The sequence below is a fragment of the Hyaena hyaena genome, unplaced genomic scaffold, assembly GCF_003009895.1.
Source record: "Hyaena hyaena isolate Hyena2069 unplaced genomic scaffold, ASM300989v1 scaffold_285, whole genome shotgun sequence".
In the NCBI taxonomy this organism is placed as follows: Eukaryota; Metazoa; Chordata; class Mammalia; order Carnivora; family Hyaenidae; genus Hyaena; species Hyaena hyaena.
In genome coordinates, this window is record NW_024080917.1 from 495,657 (window position 1) to 511,079 (window position 15,423).

General features: G+C 50.1%; 1 protein-coding gene across 1 annotated transcript in view; it reads right to left on the reverse strand.

Annotated features, from left to right (window-relative positions):
• The window catches only part of PDPK1 (3-phosphoinositide dependent protein kinase 1), a 64,483-nt gene extending 53,183 nt beyond the window's left edge, over nucleotides 1-11,300 (reverse strand). The window contains exon 1 of the mRNA XM_039246648.1: nucleotides 11,185-11,300. Coding sequence (XP_039102579.1) covers nucleotides 11,185-11,208 — 24 coding nt within the window. The 5' untranslated portion in view covers nucleotides 11,209-11,300. The remainder of the gene's footprint in view (nucleotides 1-11,184) is intronic.
• Between the last annotated feature and the right edge of the window lie 4,123 nt (nucleotides 11,301-15,423).

Here is a 15,423-nt window from a genome sequence, read left to right on the forward strand (position 1 = left end):
CTCCCCTGGCGAGGTGCAAGATTCCTGAGAGCAGTAAAGGGACGGATGGAACTTCCCACAGTTCCTTAAAATGTCCTGGGTTTGCCTTCCATCAGTGTTTCCCACATATAAACATATAAGCACAGTACCGTGAGTTACTGTTCCAGTAACTCTAACACATTATCCTGTAAGGAAAATGCCAGATTGTGGTCAGACTTGTGATCTTTAATCCTCAGAAGTTTCTCTCTCCTTGAAATAGGAAAAAACAAAAACAAAAACCAGCCCCCAGAATGCCCCTGGCCACATGAATAAATGTCACCTAACAGGAACACCCGTCCAGCAGTAAACACTTTCGTGGTTTCTAATAGCACAAGAGAGACAGCAATCTCGGAGGATGCCTCCTCTCCTGACATCTGAAAAGGCGTTGTCACAGCTGCTCTCCCTTCCTGGACTCTGTATCTGCAAATTTAGAATAAAGAGTTTCTTACTGGGAACAATAATGGCCAAGTGAGACCCAGAGAGACTGTGTCCCAGTGTTAATGGCTAACTCCCACAGCAGAGCTGCACAGCACCATCAGCACGCAGCGAAAGATCTATTTTGTCTAGCACGACATCCATCTACACCTCCCCCAGCCACCCATTTAGAGGCAGTTACCAGAAACAAGAGGAGGAGGAAATGGTAAGAAGGGTGGGCAGGCACACCAGTTTGTATTTCACCTTCTCTTAGCCAATTCTGCCCACCTGGCACATACCTTCGGACTGGCCAGAGCCCCATGACAGGCTCTCAACACCTTGAGGTCTATCTGCCTGTGGCCAGAAGCTGTCACCATCGTTTTCTTTGAAGTGCTTTCCCCCTCAGACCCATGCCCTGTTCTCTCTTCCTACCAATTCCTACCTTTGTAAGGGTCTTGTATTTGCCATGGTTGTATGGAAAGCAGCTTGGAGAGGCAAATAAATGTATAGATGGGAGGGAAAAAAATGAAATTCATGATTTTCCTGAATTGCTTATCCTCAGAGTTCCAGGCTAGAAAAAAAACTCCAAACTCTGCCCTGTATTCGATCTAAAAGCCCCAATGAACAGCCCACAGGTTAGACTACAACTCAAGACAAAGATCTTCAGACAACGAACTGTAGCTTCACCAGAAAGGAAAAAAGCTAAAAGAGAACAAATCAAAGCTGACCACCTATTTTCACAAGGGCTGGGTGACATAACTCCAACCTCCTGTCTGCAAAGAGAGCAGGAAGGGACTGGGCATGGAGGACTTGAGCAGACTGTGGCAAACCCCCACTGGATCAGTGGCTCCAAATACTCCAGAGGAACAGGGGCCTGGCCTGGATTAGAAACCAGTTCCAATCACTTCTCGGCCTTTTAGCTAAGATCAAGTGTAGAAAGCAGTTCAGGGCATTCGGATTCGCTCTGCACCCGGGGACATCTCTGTCTCTGTGCTGTCCCAGGAGTGTCCATGCTAGCAGAAAGCAGCCAAAACAAGTAGGTACCTGGACCCCGTGCCAGCTCTGACCCAGTCTGTAAGTTAGAAGCCCTCCAGGTCCAAGTATCTCCAACTGAGGGACAGTCTACAAAATACCTGACCAATACTCTTCAAAAGCATCAAGTTCATGAAAAACAAGGAAGCGCTGAGAATGTGTCCTAGACCAAAGGAAATCAAGGAAACGAGGACTAAACGAACGTGGCTCCTGGATGGGACCCTAGAACAAGAGGAGGGCCCTGGGGGGAAACTGATGAAACCCCAAACAGGACTACAGTTGAGAGTGTGGTGCCAACATTCACTTCTGAGTTTTGACAGAAGATATCCTGGTATAGATGTTAACGTTAAGGTGACAGGTTTTATGGGAACTCTGTGTTGTCTTCACAAATTTTCTATATATCTAAAATTATTCCAAAATTAAGTTTGTTTTATTTATTTATTTTTAAAGATCTTATTTTTAAGTAATCTCTACATCCAATGTGGGGCTTGAACTCACAACCCTGAGATCAAGAGTCACTTGGACAGAGGCACCCCAAGTTTACTTTAAAAATAACTTTGTTTCAGGGTGCCTGGGTGCCTCAGTCAGTTAAGCACCTGACTCTTGATTTCGGCTGACATCATGATCTCATGGTTTGAGTTCGAACCCCACAGTGGGCTCCTGGGCTGACAGTGTGGAGCCTGGTTGGGATTCTCTCTCTCCCTCTGTCTCTCTCTGTCCCTCACCTGCTTGGTGTGTGTCTCTCTCTCTAAAAATACATACATATATATATGTATATACATATCTGTACATATATATATGTATGTATTTTTTTTTTTAAGTTTGTTTGGGGGCACCTGGTTGGCTAGTCATTTGAATGCCCAAATCTTGACTTCAGCTCAGGTCATGATCCCGATCCTGATCTCAGGGTCATGAGATTGAACCCCTCATCAGGATCTGCACTGAGTATGGAGCCTGCTTAGGATTCTCTCTCTCATTCTCTCTCTCTCTCTCTCCCCCCCCTCAACTTTCTCTCTAAAATAAATTTTTATTTTTATTATTATTTTTTTTAATTCTTTTTTCTTTTTTATTTATTTCTGAGAGAGAGAGACAGTGTGAGCAGGGGAGGGTCAGAGAGAGAGGGAGACACAGACTCTGAAATAGGCTCCAGGCTCTGAGCTGGCAGTCAGCACAGAGCCCGACGCAGGGCGCGNCATAGCTGTAAATGGTGCCCAGAACTGTGATTTCAGTCACCTACCCATCTCAAGATTTGTAATGAAGGCTTTTGGGCTCCACAATCAGCTTTTTTTTAAAAGCTATTTTTTATTTTTTTAATTCATTTTTTAAATGTTTTTTAAAATTTATTCATGAGAGAGAGAGTGTGTGTGAACAGGGGAGGGTCAGAGAGAGAGGGAGACACAGACTCTGAAATAGGCTCCAGGCTCTGAGCTGGCAGTCAGCACAGAGCCCGACGCAGGGCGCGAACCCACGAACCGCGAGATCATGACCTAAGCGAAAGTCGGACGCTCAACCGACTAAGCCACCCAGGCGCCCCTAAAATAAATTTTTAAAAATTTTTTAAAAAAGTGTTTCTTTGGAAGCTATTTTGATAGCTTCAAGCAAACTTAAAGGAACCGAAAGATATACACTTGAATAAAAAAACTAACAGAAAAAGTTAAGAATAAATTTCCTAACACCCCCACCTTCTTTGGCTTACATTGTCCAAAAGCCTTCTGTTTTTGGAGCAGAGAGGTCTCCCTGCAAAAGCACTAGGCAAGCGCAGCCCTCCCGGTCTTCCCAGCCCTAGAAACGGCGCTCTCTTCTCAAACTTCCTCCACACTGCCTGCGTCCCTGCTCCCCTGCCCTGGGGGCTGCCCCACCAGGAAAGCTCCGGCTCCGTGCAGGCTCCCTGCACTGTGCACCTACGTCCAGGTTCTTCTGCCCTCCTCTCTGGAGCAGCCCCACAAACGCTGGCAGGGCAATACCCTCCCTTGGGGCCAGTCTCCCCTCAGCTCCTGCGGTGGGGCCGTGGTGGGTGGGACTCACAGGGGAAGGGGGTGCATTCAGGTGTCCCAAATCCACTAAGCTGCCAGCTTTTTCACCCAAGGATTCCTTCAGGCCATGAGCATGGAGGCCTGATTCTATTGAGATTTCTTAATCACCAGCCCATCCTCACCCCCTTCCACCCGAGACACAAAGCACAGTGCCAGCAGCTTCTGGGCGGGAGACTTTTCTAAGATTTAAACAAACAAACAAACAAACAAATAAAGATAAGGCATTTAGATTACGAGTTTTGTTTTCTATTTTTTAGGAATGAGAATAAAATGCATTCACAAACAAAATCTATATTTAGATACACATTTTTAAGCTGTATATCTGATAATAACCAGCTATGCACATACAATCAGTAGAAGACTATAATTTTAACCAATGAAAAAAACCCATGAAAGAAAAATGCCAAACTGCAGGAAGAAAAAAATGAGTTAACAATGGAAAAAGAGGGCAGTAAATTCTGAGCTTCAGAGATCGTGCACTGAGGGGACAGATGATTCTCTCAGTCTCCTGTCCAGCCTAAGTCACGGGCCACTCACTCTAAGGAAAAAATGCAGAACAGCTCAGTGCTCACCTTCAAGGAAGGAAGCCAGTTAATAATGACAAGTTAGCTTACTACCTTACCTGCCCCACAGGGCCTTGCTGCTCTGACTCTCCAGATCAGACCTTCCTAAGAAGAGAGCTAAGCAGGGCCAGTGTCCGGGCAATTTTCCCAAAGAATGGGCTGGTCCCATCATTTCCCGGAGGAGGAACCCAGGCGGCACTGCCTAACGGCCAGTGCTGGCCCACGCTTGGGCTAATGCTCCTGCCTGTCCCGCCCTCCTCCTAGGTCAGTGGCTCTCTCACTCACAGAGCATCCATGCATAAGTGCATGGTGGGAACGTCTAAGACAATGGGGGGCTGCGAGGACAACTCCCATGACCACCAGCCACACAACCATCCAAGGAGGGTGGGGCTTCACGCACCTGGAGCCACAGTGTGGTGCTGCATGTGGTGGCACCAAGCCACAGAGCTTATGCCCCTTTTCAGACAGGATACTTTTATAAATTAGAGCAAAGTTAAGGCCTGGGGAAAGCCCTCAGTGACCACATGAAAGCAGCAGAGAAGGGGCGCCTGGGTGGCTTAGTCGGTTAAGCGTCCGGCTTTCGCTTAGGTCATGATCTCACGGTTCGTGGGTTCAAGCCCCGCATCGGGCTCTGTGCTGACTGCCAGCTCAGAGCCTGGAGCCTGTTTCAGTCTGTGACTCCCTCTCTCTCTGACCCTCCCCTGCTCACGCTGTCTCTCTCTCTCCTAGAAATAAATAAAACATTAAAAAATAAAAAAATAAAAGAAAGCAGCAGAGAAATATATACCATTTCCTCTAAGGTCCTTACATCATAAGGGAATAGCAGCTTGGCTTGTGGGCAGAGGGGGCTGCTAGGGTGACCCTCATCCTGAGTTAGGAGGTCCTCCTAATGGGAAAGCAACTGCCTTGGGAACTGCCTCTCACGCGGAATCCACATCACCAACATTGGCTCTTCTACAGCTTCAGTACTTAGGGTCTGGCTACGGGAGGACAGTGGTCCCTGGCAGACCTCGTCCACCATGGCGCAGTGACAACATGAAAACCTCAGCTCGAATACTATATGCTTGACACCAATGGTTTGCTACTCCAGACTTAAACCAACAACTGGGTCCCTAAAACCTGCAAGGAGGAGCTACAGCTACAAAAAGAAACCCGTACCTCTGAAATATAACCTTTCAAGGGTCAGGTAGGTGATATAATATACATACAGAATAAGAGGATATCCCCTTCTTAAACTGTATTTCCTTAGACAACGGAAGAACAGAACATGAATCCTTGTTTTTAAGCATTTGACTTCTTCCTAGTTTGGAATGCTTTCATACTGGGCATTAAATAGACAACAAACCATTTATGATGAAGCCCTCTAACCCTTGAGCATATACAGCTCTAAATGCAAGGAAATCACAATGTACATGTATAATTCTCACATGGTTTTGTTAACAAATGGCAAAAATGGGAAGATACAAGTTATGTGACAAATGCTACTGGAAGCCCAGACATGAGAACCATGAGAAGAGAGGATGAAAAAGAGTAACAGAAGCCATCCAGAGACTCAAGGTTTAGAAAGATAAGGACAAAGCAAGGTGCAGAACCTGCTTCAGAGCTGACTATATAAGAAAACCTACTGCAGACCAAATCAGACAGGGGTGGGCAGAACACACACACAAAGAAGCTCATCAGTCACAGTTACCAGGGGGGTAGTTTCCACTGGGGGAATTTCCTCAGGCAAAGAGGAAGAGCTGAAGAGGAGAAACTGGCAGCCTAGAGCACCGTGGACCCCACCTGGGCTGTACAGGGCACACAGCAGGTGCATCTGAGAAGGGGCCCTCATCAAGGAGAAGCAAAGTGGCAGGCGAGGAGAGGTCGGAAAGTCCTAGGAACACTGGAACTGAGGCACCCTTCCAGCAAGTGCTCCTTCCCCAGTCACCAGGGAAGGGGGCTAGGAAGAAAGTGTGTCAATGTTTTCAGCCGTCCAGGGAAGAGTGTGTGATGAGAATGCGGTGTGGCCATCCCCTTGAGATGGATCCACTTCCTTCACTGCAGGAGACCATCCACAGCCGGGCCGCAACTGAATACATGCCCTGTACTTCAGACTGGGTTCAAGAGCGAGGTCTGCAAGGGATAAAACTTCTCCTCCTGGGTGGTGCAGTTCCCAGGTCCACTGCAGGTCCCGTCCTCCCGGTTACTCAGAAACGGGGAGGGAGAGCAGAAAAGTTAACTCCAGGTCCTTTTTCCCACAGGTACCACTGCAGGTCAAAGGGCAAAACAAGATTTTCTGTAAGGCTTCAAGCTTCCCTGCAAATCTTATCAGCCTTCTCTGACAGCATCCGATATACAGCTGTCGCTTTGAGATACAACTCCCACTCCAGTACAATTAATTCCAAAAGAGAAAAACAGGTTGAAGAATGAGACTTTAACAATGATTTCATTGTAACAGCTAAGCTTCAGCCGGATGAATTCTAACTGAGATACTGCCGAAATGCACACATGGATGCGCACGCGCCCGTACACACACACACACACACACACACACACACACACACACACAAGCAGCTGCCTGCACGCGGCCTCTCCAGCCTTCTCCAGCACAGGCAGACCTGCCACCACCAGCACCACCAATATGCAGAAGGCACACACCTCCAGAACGACCCTCCTTGGCATCCAGACACCTTCACACATGCCTTTAAATATTTCCATTCCCTGAAGGCTGCAAGCTGATTCAAAGCACAGTGGCTGGTGCAGAGGACACCTGATCCCATCTGTGGGATAGAGGAGGGCACTAGGCCACCAGGAACTATGTGCCCACCTTCATCAGGCCCCTGGGCCACACTCCAAATGCAAACCGTACTTGTCTGCTCTGTGGGCCGTGTGTCCAGGCAGGGGCTGCTGACGGAGGATGTGGCTGCCTTTTCCACGTGCTGAGCTTGCCGGGCCATCAGCTCTCCTGTGGCCCCATGTGCAGTCCCACTATTTACACAGAAACCTGAATCAGTTCCTCTGATGAGGGATTTGAAACCCACAAATGTAAATCCTTTATAGCAAACTCTCTTAAGACTTTCAAAAGAACTTGGAATGTCTTGGGGGTAAAAATTTTAGTTTAAATAACGAAAAATTTCCAGACTAAGAGGATGGAAACAGACTCTGTGCAACTACATAAATGCAACCAGTCAAGCACTGAAAACAGATCCTCAAAAACTATCACGAACGCAAAAGGTCTTTCATATCCAATACACTATCAGTAGAACATACTCCCCATCACTCCTGAAAACACACACTCTGGGAAGCCTGGATGGCTCAGTCAGCTAAGCATGATTTCAGCTCATCATAATCTCACGGTTTGTGGGTTCAAACCCCACACTGGGCTCTGTACTTGCAGCAAGGAGCCTGCCTGGGATTCCGTCTCCCAAACTCTCTATCCCCTCCCTACACACATGCACACGTGTGCTTCTCTCTCTCTCACTCTCCTCTCTCTCTCAAAAATAAATAAAAAGGAAAGGAAAGAAGCACTCTGCCTATTGATTCAGCTAGAGACTGAATACAAAACTGGTTCTCAATATTCAAGTTATTTTTTAAAGAGTCCGGTATAAAACGCGACCCAGTTACAGAGGAACACACTACTAAAAAGGCTTGAATGATACATGTCCAAAACTTAACGGTTTCCACACCAGCACTTCCTCCCCCGTGATTTGACCTTTGAACCTGCCTTCAAACCCAAAACAACTGCACTCCTTACCTCTATGGCCGGCTATCGTCAAAAGGGCAGGCACGGAGCATGCACACGTCCCTAGCCCTCACACCTGCTGAAGGAGTCATTTCTGCATGAAGTGTTCCTCCGCCACTCGTGGGCTTCCACCCAAGTCCATTTTTACAGGCCATTCTCCTCAGGAAAGGTCAAAGTATACTACTAGGGAGGATTCTCCACACTACCAACTCAGAAGGAACTGAGCGTGCTCACCCCGTTTCTGCAGCAATTCCCAGTTCACCACACCCTTGCCCCACATGCACCCAAACTCCACGTCAAGTGGCTCTCAAGTGGCTCTGGGGATGAGGACATAGAATGAAAGGAGGACACACCCCGGAGCCGCCTTTTCTTCCTCCCCAAAACTGTGCTAAAGGCGGCCCAGAGGCCAAGGCCCGCTTTGAAAAGCTGCCCAAGGCTTCTGCTCAGGCCCCGCATCTACACAGGCTGCTGCTGTAATCCTTCCCACAAAACACTGTCAGAAGAGAACAAACCCACACCGCCACCTCTTAGTATGAGGACCTCACCCTCCCAGCTCTGCAGGGGCGTCACAGGGACAGAAATACATCACACCATCCAAGACCACATGAGGAGGAGCTACCCAAAAAGGAGTGTGGAAATCAGAACCCACTTCTCATGTCCCCCACTTTTCCAACCACCTTCCCACACAGGTGCAGCCACGCTTGCCAAAGCTAGAGCCACCCTACCTGAAGTGTGCAGGGAACCGCCTGCCTTCTCCCGCTTCACCTTTAGCAAATCCCCACAGCTCTGGCCTCCCAAAGGGAGGATTCCAAGCCTCACCCATTCAGAATATCGGCCCTCAAAGAGAGATGAAGTGGAGCCTCTTTCCAAACAGCTGCTTTCTGACAGCGTGCGGCTGAAACAGGCTCCTGGGGTCACAGAGTTCAGCCATCTGCCCCACGAAGTAAGCAAGCGTGCTGTCCTTCCACGTGAAGATGTCCCCCTGCCTCTGGCACGGCACAGTCAGGACATTCAGGCCCGACCCCAGGGAAGCCGTTCTGGACAGTGGCACCAAGGACTTCCTCAAGCCAAGCGGTGCCTGAGCTGCCCGGCAGGCCGGCCCTCGGGGCCCTCCCCATGCGACAGGACAGAGAGTGGCCATGCCTCTGCCACGGCCCAGTCGGGGGTTCACACTGCACTCCGTTTACCAGGCAGATACTTAACCTCCCTGCATCCCAGTCTCCATACCTGTAAAATGAGAACGACACCAACTCACACAACACTATCTACACAGAAATCAAGCAACACGGGGTGAGCGATCCGGAAAAGTGTCTGCTTTTAAAGTGAGTGCTCAACAGGGGCCCCTGGGTGGCTCAGTCTGTTAAGCATCCGCTCTTGATTTCAGCTCCGGTCGTGATCTCATGGTTTGGTCAGGATTTCACAGTTTGTGAGTTAGAGCACGGGGCTGCTTGGGATTCTCTCCCTCCCTCTCTCTCTGCCCCTTGCCACTCTCCAAAAAAAAAAAAAAAAGATAAAAATTTAAAAAAACTAAGTAGGTGCTCAATAAATAGTATCTACAGCCTGTGGCCACCGGAGGGGCAAAGCGGGGAAAGGCCAAGTGCAGACCTCCTTGTGCTGCTCAGCTGCTGGCTGCACACACGTAGAGAAGGGGTGCAATCCATAGCTGGGACAGGGACTCCTCTCCATAGTGCCACCCACAAACTCACCCCCACCACCAACCCTGGCTGTCCTCAGCTGAAAAAGCCAATACTGGGGGCATCTGCGCGGTCACTGAGGGGAAATGCGGCCCATCCTCATAGGGTTGGGGGGGGAGGATCCAGCTGAGGACGCAAAAGCCTTGTTCCTCTCGTTTCCTGACAGGGAGGTCTCTCCGTTACACCGAGATTCATTTTCTCTCAATAGACGCCAGCAATTTTGCGCTAAAAAGGTGGCTTACGCAAAGAAAATCCCCGATGTCAAATGTCCACCGTGTGGAACGGCCAAGTCGGCAAGGCAACCTGCGCTCTGCCTCTTCCGACGACTCCAAAGGGCGCACCTTGCAGCAACAGCACCGCCCTAAGAAAGTTCGTTTCACAGGCTTCCCGGGATCACGCTCACCCCCGGCCTCCACTGAGGCTCGCCAAGAAGCCAATTTCGTGTTTTCGCCTGTCAGCCCAGACACCCCAGGGTACAGTCACATGTCGCAACAGTCAAAGACGGCCCCTTTCCCTTTCACCATTTTCTCAACTGAACAGGTCCTCCTCTGCGACTCAGGAGCGTCACAGAGTCCTTAACCTGAAGTCCACTGAGGAGCCGCAGAAGGTTCATGACCCAGTGGAGGTAACGACAAAATGCGGAGCCGCTCTGTGTTTTAATCTCAAGAGCGGATTTATTCCTTCCATCAGATTCTCAAAGGGGTACAAGACACCCCCGATCCAAAGAAAAAATATATTGATAACGGCTACCACAAAGCTGCACGCTGCTAAATATGGAGGCAGGTCCATTTTCTGGGTCTTCTTTCATTTAGGCGATTTTCCTTTGCCTTTGGAAGCAAATTTCGCACCCACGTCTCAGTCGCGCCCAAGGTATAAATCGTTAAGCCACCTTCGCGACTCCCCAACTCAAACACGCGCAAAACATCAAAACACTAAAGATACTTTTAGCAACAGAGAGAAGAAAAAAAAAAACCGTAGAAACACTAGCGATACTTTTAAGCAAAACATTCAACCCAACAAGTGCTTTTCCTTTTTGTCCCCCTGAAACCCCTCCTCCCGGTCAGGATCCCTCGCTCCCCCCCAGCACCCCTGCTCCCCCGGTAGCAGGTTCAAGTCAGGCCTCCCCGGGGCTTCCCACACTCGATGCCGGTGCCGGAGAAGAGCCCCGAGGCAGGAGCAGCAGCCCTGGCCGCTCGGCCGCGCCGGGACAGCAGTCTATCAGATTCCGTCCTAAGCGTCCATTCGGGGGGCCTGGAGCATCAGGTGCTCCGGGCCAGAACTCGTACCTCCTGCTTCGCTGCAGCAGAGGCACTGGGACCCCCTTCCAGGTGAAGGCCCAGGGCGGCTCCTCCCGCAGACGGAACGAAAGGTAACCCCAAAGGCTCGGCTCCAGGCCGCGCGCGCCGAAAACAAACTTTCCAAGCACTTCCACCGCGACAGGCCGGTGACACCTCCCCGGCCTCCCCCGCCCTCCGCGCGTCTGTCAGCGCCCCCGCCGGGCAGGGACCCGCCGCGGCGGGGCCCGCGCTCCCCGCGGCGGCCGAGCAGCGCCCTCACGAAGCCCGCGGTCCCCTGCCCGGACGCCCGGACGCAGGTGAGGCGCCGCCCGGCCCTGGGGACCGGGGCCGCCCCGCCTCACCGGGGCCCGGCGGCCGCCGCGCTTGGCCGGGTGACGGGCCGGCGCGCCCGAGCGGTCGGCGCGCACTCACCAGCTGGCTGGTGGTCCTGGCCATGGGCCCCGCGTCGGCGCGGGCGCCTCCCCCGCAGCGCTGCGCGACTCCGCGCCTCCTCAGCGTCCTCCTCCCCGCGGCGGAGCCCCAGCAATGGCCGCCCTCATCCTGCGCCCGCCCCGCCACCCGCCGCCCCCGGCGCCGCCCCGCCCCCGCGCGACGTTGGGCGGGACTTCCGCCGTCCCGCCGCCACCACCTCCTGCGCCCATTGGCCGAGCCCGCCGTCGCTCCGCCGCGGGTTGGCCAGCCCCGCCGGCGTCCCGGAGCCGCATTTCCGGGTTGGGGCCCGGCGGGCGGGAGAGGTTCGGCCCAGTCTCGGCCGCGGGGGGGACCCGTGCGAGCCAATCCAGGGGCCGTGGGGCGGGGCCGCGCGGGAAAGGGAGTGAGCTGTCATCCCTGGCTCCCACAGGGGGAAACTGAGGCTCGCAGGGTCCCCCGCCCCCCAACCCAAGCTGGCCAAGGTCACGCCCAAGGCGGCGACGGGGCTGGGTTCGGACGCGTGGCTCCGACCGGGAGCTGGGCTCTGCATTAACACCGAGAGACGCAATTTTGCTGGCTACAAAACAGAGAAGTGTTCAAGAGGGAAATCTGGGCTGCAAAATCAAATATAAATTTGGAAGAAAACAGCCCCATCGCATCACTGCTAATAGTCCCAGGGACACCTTCAGAACTTCTTTGCTTATGCTGTTTTTTTTTGGGGGGGGGGGGGTAGTTGTTATTGTTAATGATGATGATGATGTTGAATATTTTTGTAGTTATTAATGATGATGGTGTTATTGTTGGGGTTTTTTTAGTTGTGGCAAAATATACATAAAATTTAACACCTTAACTATTGGAACACATGCCATGTGCACAGTTCAGTGACACACAGTACAACCACATTGTTGTGTTGTGACCATGCTGCCTTTAAAAAAATCAGAATCATCTTTGTTACCTCCAGGTTGCATACTTTTAAATAACCTTCTTTTTCGGGGCGCCTGACTTAAGCTCAGGTCATGATCTCACAGTTCATGGGTTTGAGCCCAGCATCACTCATAACTCCAAGCCTGCTTCAGATTCACTCTCTCTTCCTCTCTCTGCCCCTCCCCCGCTTGCTCTCTCCCTCTCGAAAATAAACATTAAAAATATTTAATTAAAATAAAAAACTTTCTACTTCCAAAAGAAACACGTTTATTTTTTAAAAAAATAATGTAGTACAGAGACTAGATAAATTAATCCATAATCCCACTAACTAGAATTAATTCTTGAATAGCAGTGATTGCTGCTAACGTTGACCCAGCACTCACTCTTAGGAAGGAATTTTCATGCCTAATCTCTAAACAAGCATCCTTGCTAGTAGTGCCCCACTTTTCAGATGAGGAAACTGAGGCATACTGCGGTTCTGAAACTAGCCCTACGTCTTATAGTGCCACAGCCAGGGCCTTGATACCCATATTCCAGAGACTATGCTTTGACCATTAGACTGTACAGCCTCTGCTTGTCCAAATTTCCAGTCTTCTGTACATTTATGTACCTTAAAGAAAGTAAATGTAACTTCTACTCCCCAAAAGGGCTTATGGAGTTTTGATACTTTTGTCACATGACGCTGTCTCATCCTGTATCCTGTACAGCTCTCCTGACACCTGGCTGCCATCTTCCCCAGTCGTAAGGGCTGCAGAGGACTCAGCTGGAGGAAGCCTATAGTTTCTAGATCCATGCATCGATCAAGTTCCCTGCCGACTGACACTGAAGTGGTTCCCGGACTTCTTCCTCATAGACAAAGCCCTGCACTTCAAGTCAAGCACACCTTTATTGATTTCCTTAGGATAAATTCTTAGCAGGTGAAATTGCTGGGTCAAAATATGGGGATCCCTCTCAGGACTTTTGATACATGCTGCAAATTTTCCAGTTGCTTACCCCACTCCAGACACTAACCCTCAGTGAACACAAAGACAAGGTCAAGACAGGTACCAGCTTTTGCCACCAAAGCAAGCCACATTCAGCCCTTGAGAACACTGGGAACATTCTCCTACGTCAGAATCCTTAGTGCCTAGGGGCGCCTGGGTGGCTTAGTCGGTTAAGCGTCCGACTTTTGCTTAGGTCATGATCTCGCGGTTCGTGGGTTCGAGCCCCGCGTCGGGCTCTGTGCTGACTGCCAGCTCAGAGCCTGGAGCCTGTTTCAGAGTCTGTGACTCCCTCTCTCTCTGACCCTCCCCTGCTCATGCTGTCTCTCTCTCTCCTATAAATTAAAAAAAAAAAAAAAAAAAAAAGCAGTATATCTGATTTTACCCACAACAGCGCCATGAGCAGTGAGTACTATGACCATTTCCATCTTGTACTTGAGGAAACTGAGGCTTCAGGGCCTTGCCTACTCTCAGTCATAAAGGTTCTAGGTCACCAAGCACAGAACTCCAAACCAGCCCTGCCCAGTACCACTGCCTCGCTCTTGGCCACTGCACTCAACTGCCTCCCAACAAACCCTTCTTTTGTATTTTAGTCCTCACAAAGTAATAGTAACGTATCCTCAGAGAATGCTAACCATTTTACAAGACCTACGTTACTAAATTCTCATCACAACTCTGTGAGACACTCAGTATTTGTTACCATCTTCCATGTGAAATTTGCCAGACTATACATTAAATGCAATTGTAGATAAATACGCAGCTTTAGAGTCTAAAGAATACACATCAGGAGCGACCTTTCCCAGAACGTTACTGACCAATGTCCTCCACCAAATGACGGGGTAAACCAAGACGACGTGAGATCCGGGAAACAGGAAGAAAACAAAACACACAGGAGGGTGGTGGAGGGAAGTCACAGGATCTGTCCGTCCAGCAAGGACGCACTGAGTCTCCCTCCATCCCAAGCACTGAGCTAGACCAGTGAACAAAACAAAATCTCTCTTCTAGTGGGACTTAGATGCCACTGGGGGTGGGGGGTGGGCAGGGCAGGAGAGACCATCAAACAAGCAAGTCTTATGACATGTTAGAAGATAGTAAGTGCCAGGGGGAGAAAGAAAATCAGCGGGGACTCAGGAGTGCCTGGGGAAGAGGTGCGATTTTAAAAGGATAACGAGGAGAATCCCCAGGGTAGGAAGGGGAACAAGCACATTTACAGCCACAGGACAGACACGCTGATTGAACCCACAACTACCATCGTCCTCTGCCTTGAAGGGACCCAGAGAGGAACGGGGGCCCAAGAGAGCTGAATCCTCACCTCTTGTAACAGAAAATCAACAGACAGTGACTGTACATGAGGAGTCAAGACACAAAGTAGAGGGGAGCCTGGGTGGCTCAGTCAGCTGAGCATCCAACTTTTGATTTCACCTCAGGTCACGATCTCACGGTTCATGAGTTCAAGCCCCACATAGGGCTCTGTTCTGACAGCTCAGAACCTGCTTGGGATTCTGTCTCCTCCCTCTCTCTGCCCCTTCCCCCTGGCGTGTGCATGTTCTCTCTCTCTCTCAGTGGATAAACAAACAAACAAAAAAGACATAAAAAGATGGACCTAAACATCAGGAACCACATTTAAAGCCTGCTAAGCGGGAGGTAAGTAGAGGGAAGGGAGGCAGGGGCTGCTGTTGTTTATTACCAGCCTGTTTGGAACTCTCTGGTCTCTTGGGGCACCTGGGTGGCTAGGTCAGTTGAGCGTCTGACTCTTGATTGAGGCTCAGGTCATTATCCCAGGGCTGTGGAACTGAGCCCTGCATCGGGCTCTGCTCTGGACACGGAGCCTGGTGCCTGGAATTCTCTCTCAGTCTCTGTCTGTCTCTCCCCACACCCCCTTTGCCCCTCTCCCCTGCTTGGGTGCTTGCTCTCTCTCTCCCTCAAAAATAAATAAACATTAAAAAAAAAAAAAAGAACTGGCCTCTTAAACATTGATGCAAATAAAAATGAACAAAATGGATGTATCTTCTCCCTGGAGATTCTAAGCAGCTCTCACGAACATAAAACTGTGCGAGGCTGTTTGCGACAGCACAGTTTTAACAGAAAGCGAAAAGAGAAAGGAAAAAGAGCCAAAACACTCATCAACGAGAGAATGGTAAAATAAATTATGGGACGTTCATCCTGGAGAATTCGATGCACCTACAGGAAACAAAAGAAGGAAGGTCTAACTGAGAGCACAAAGGCAGAGAAGCAAGTCACGGAATAGGAACCGAGGACTTTACCTTTTTTTTTTTTTTAGTTAGAGTCGCTCACACCGAAGCACAACCATGTAGTTCTTCGGCAATTCAAAAAG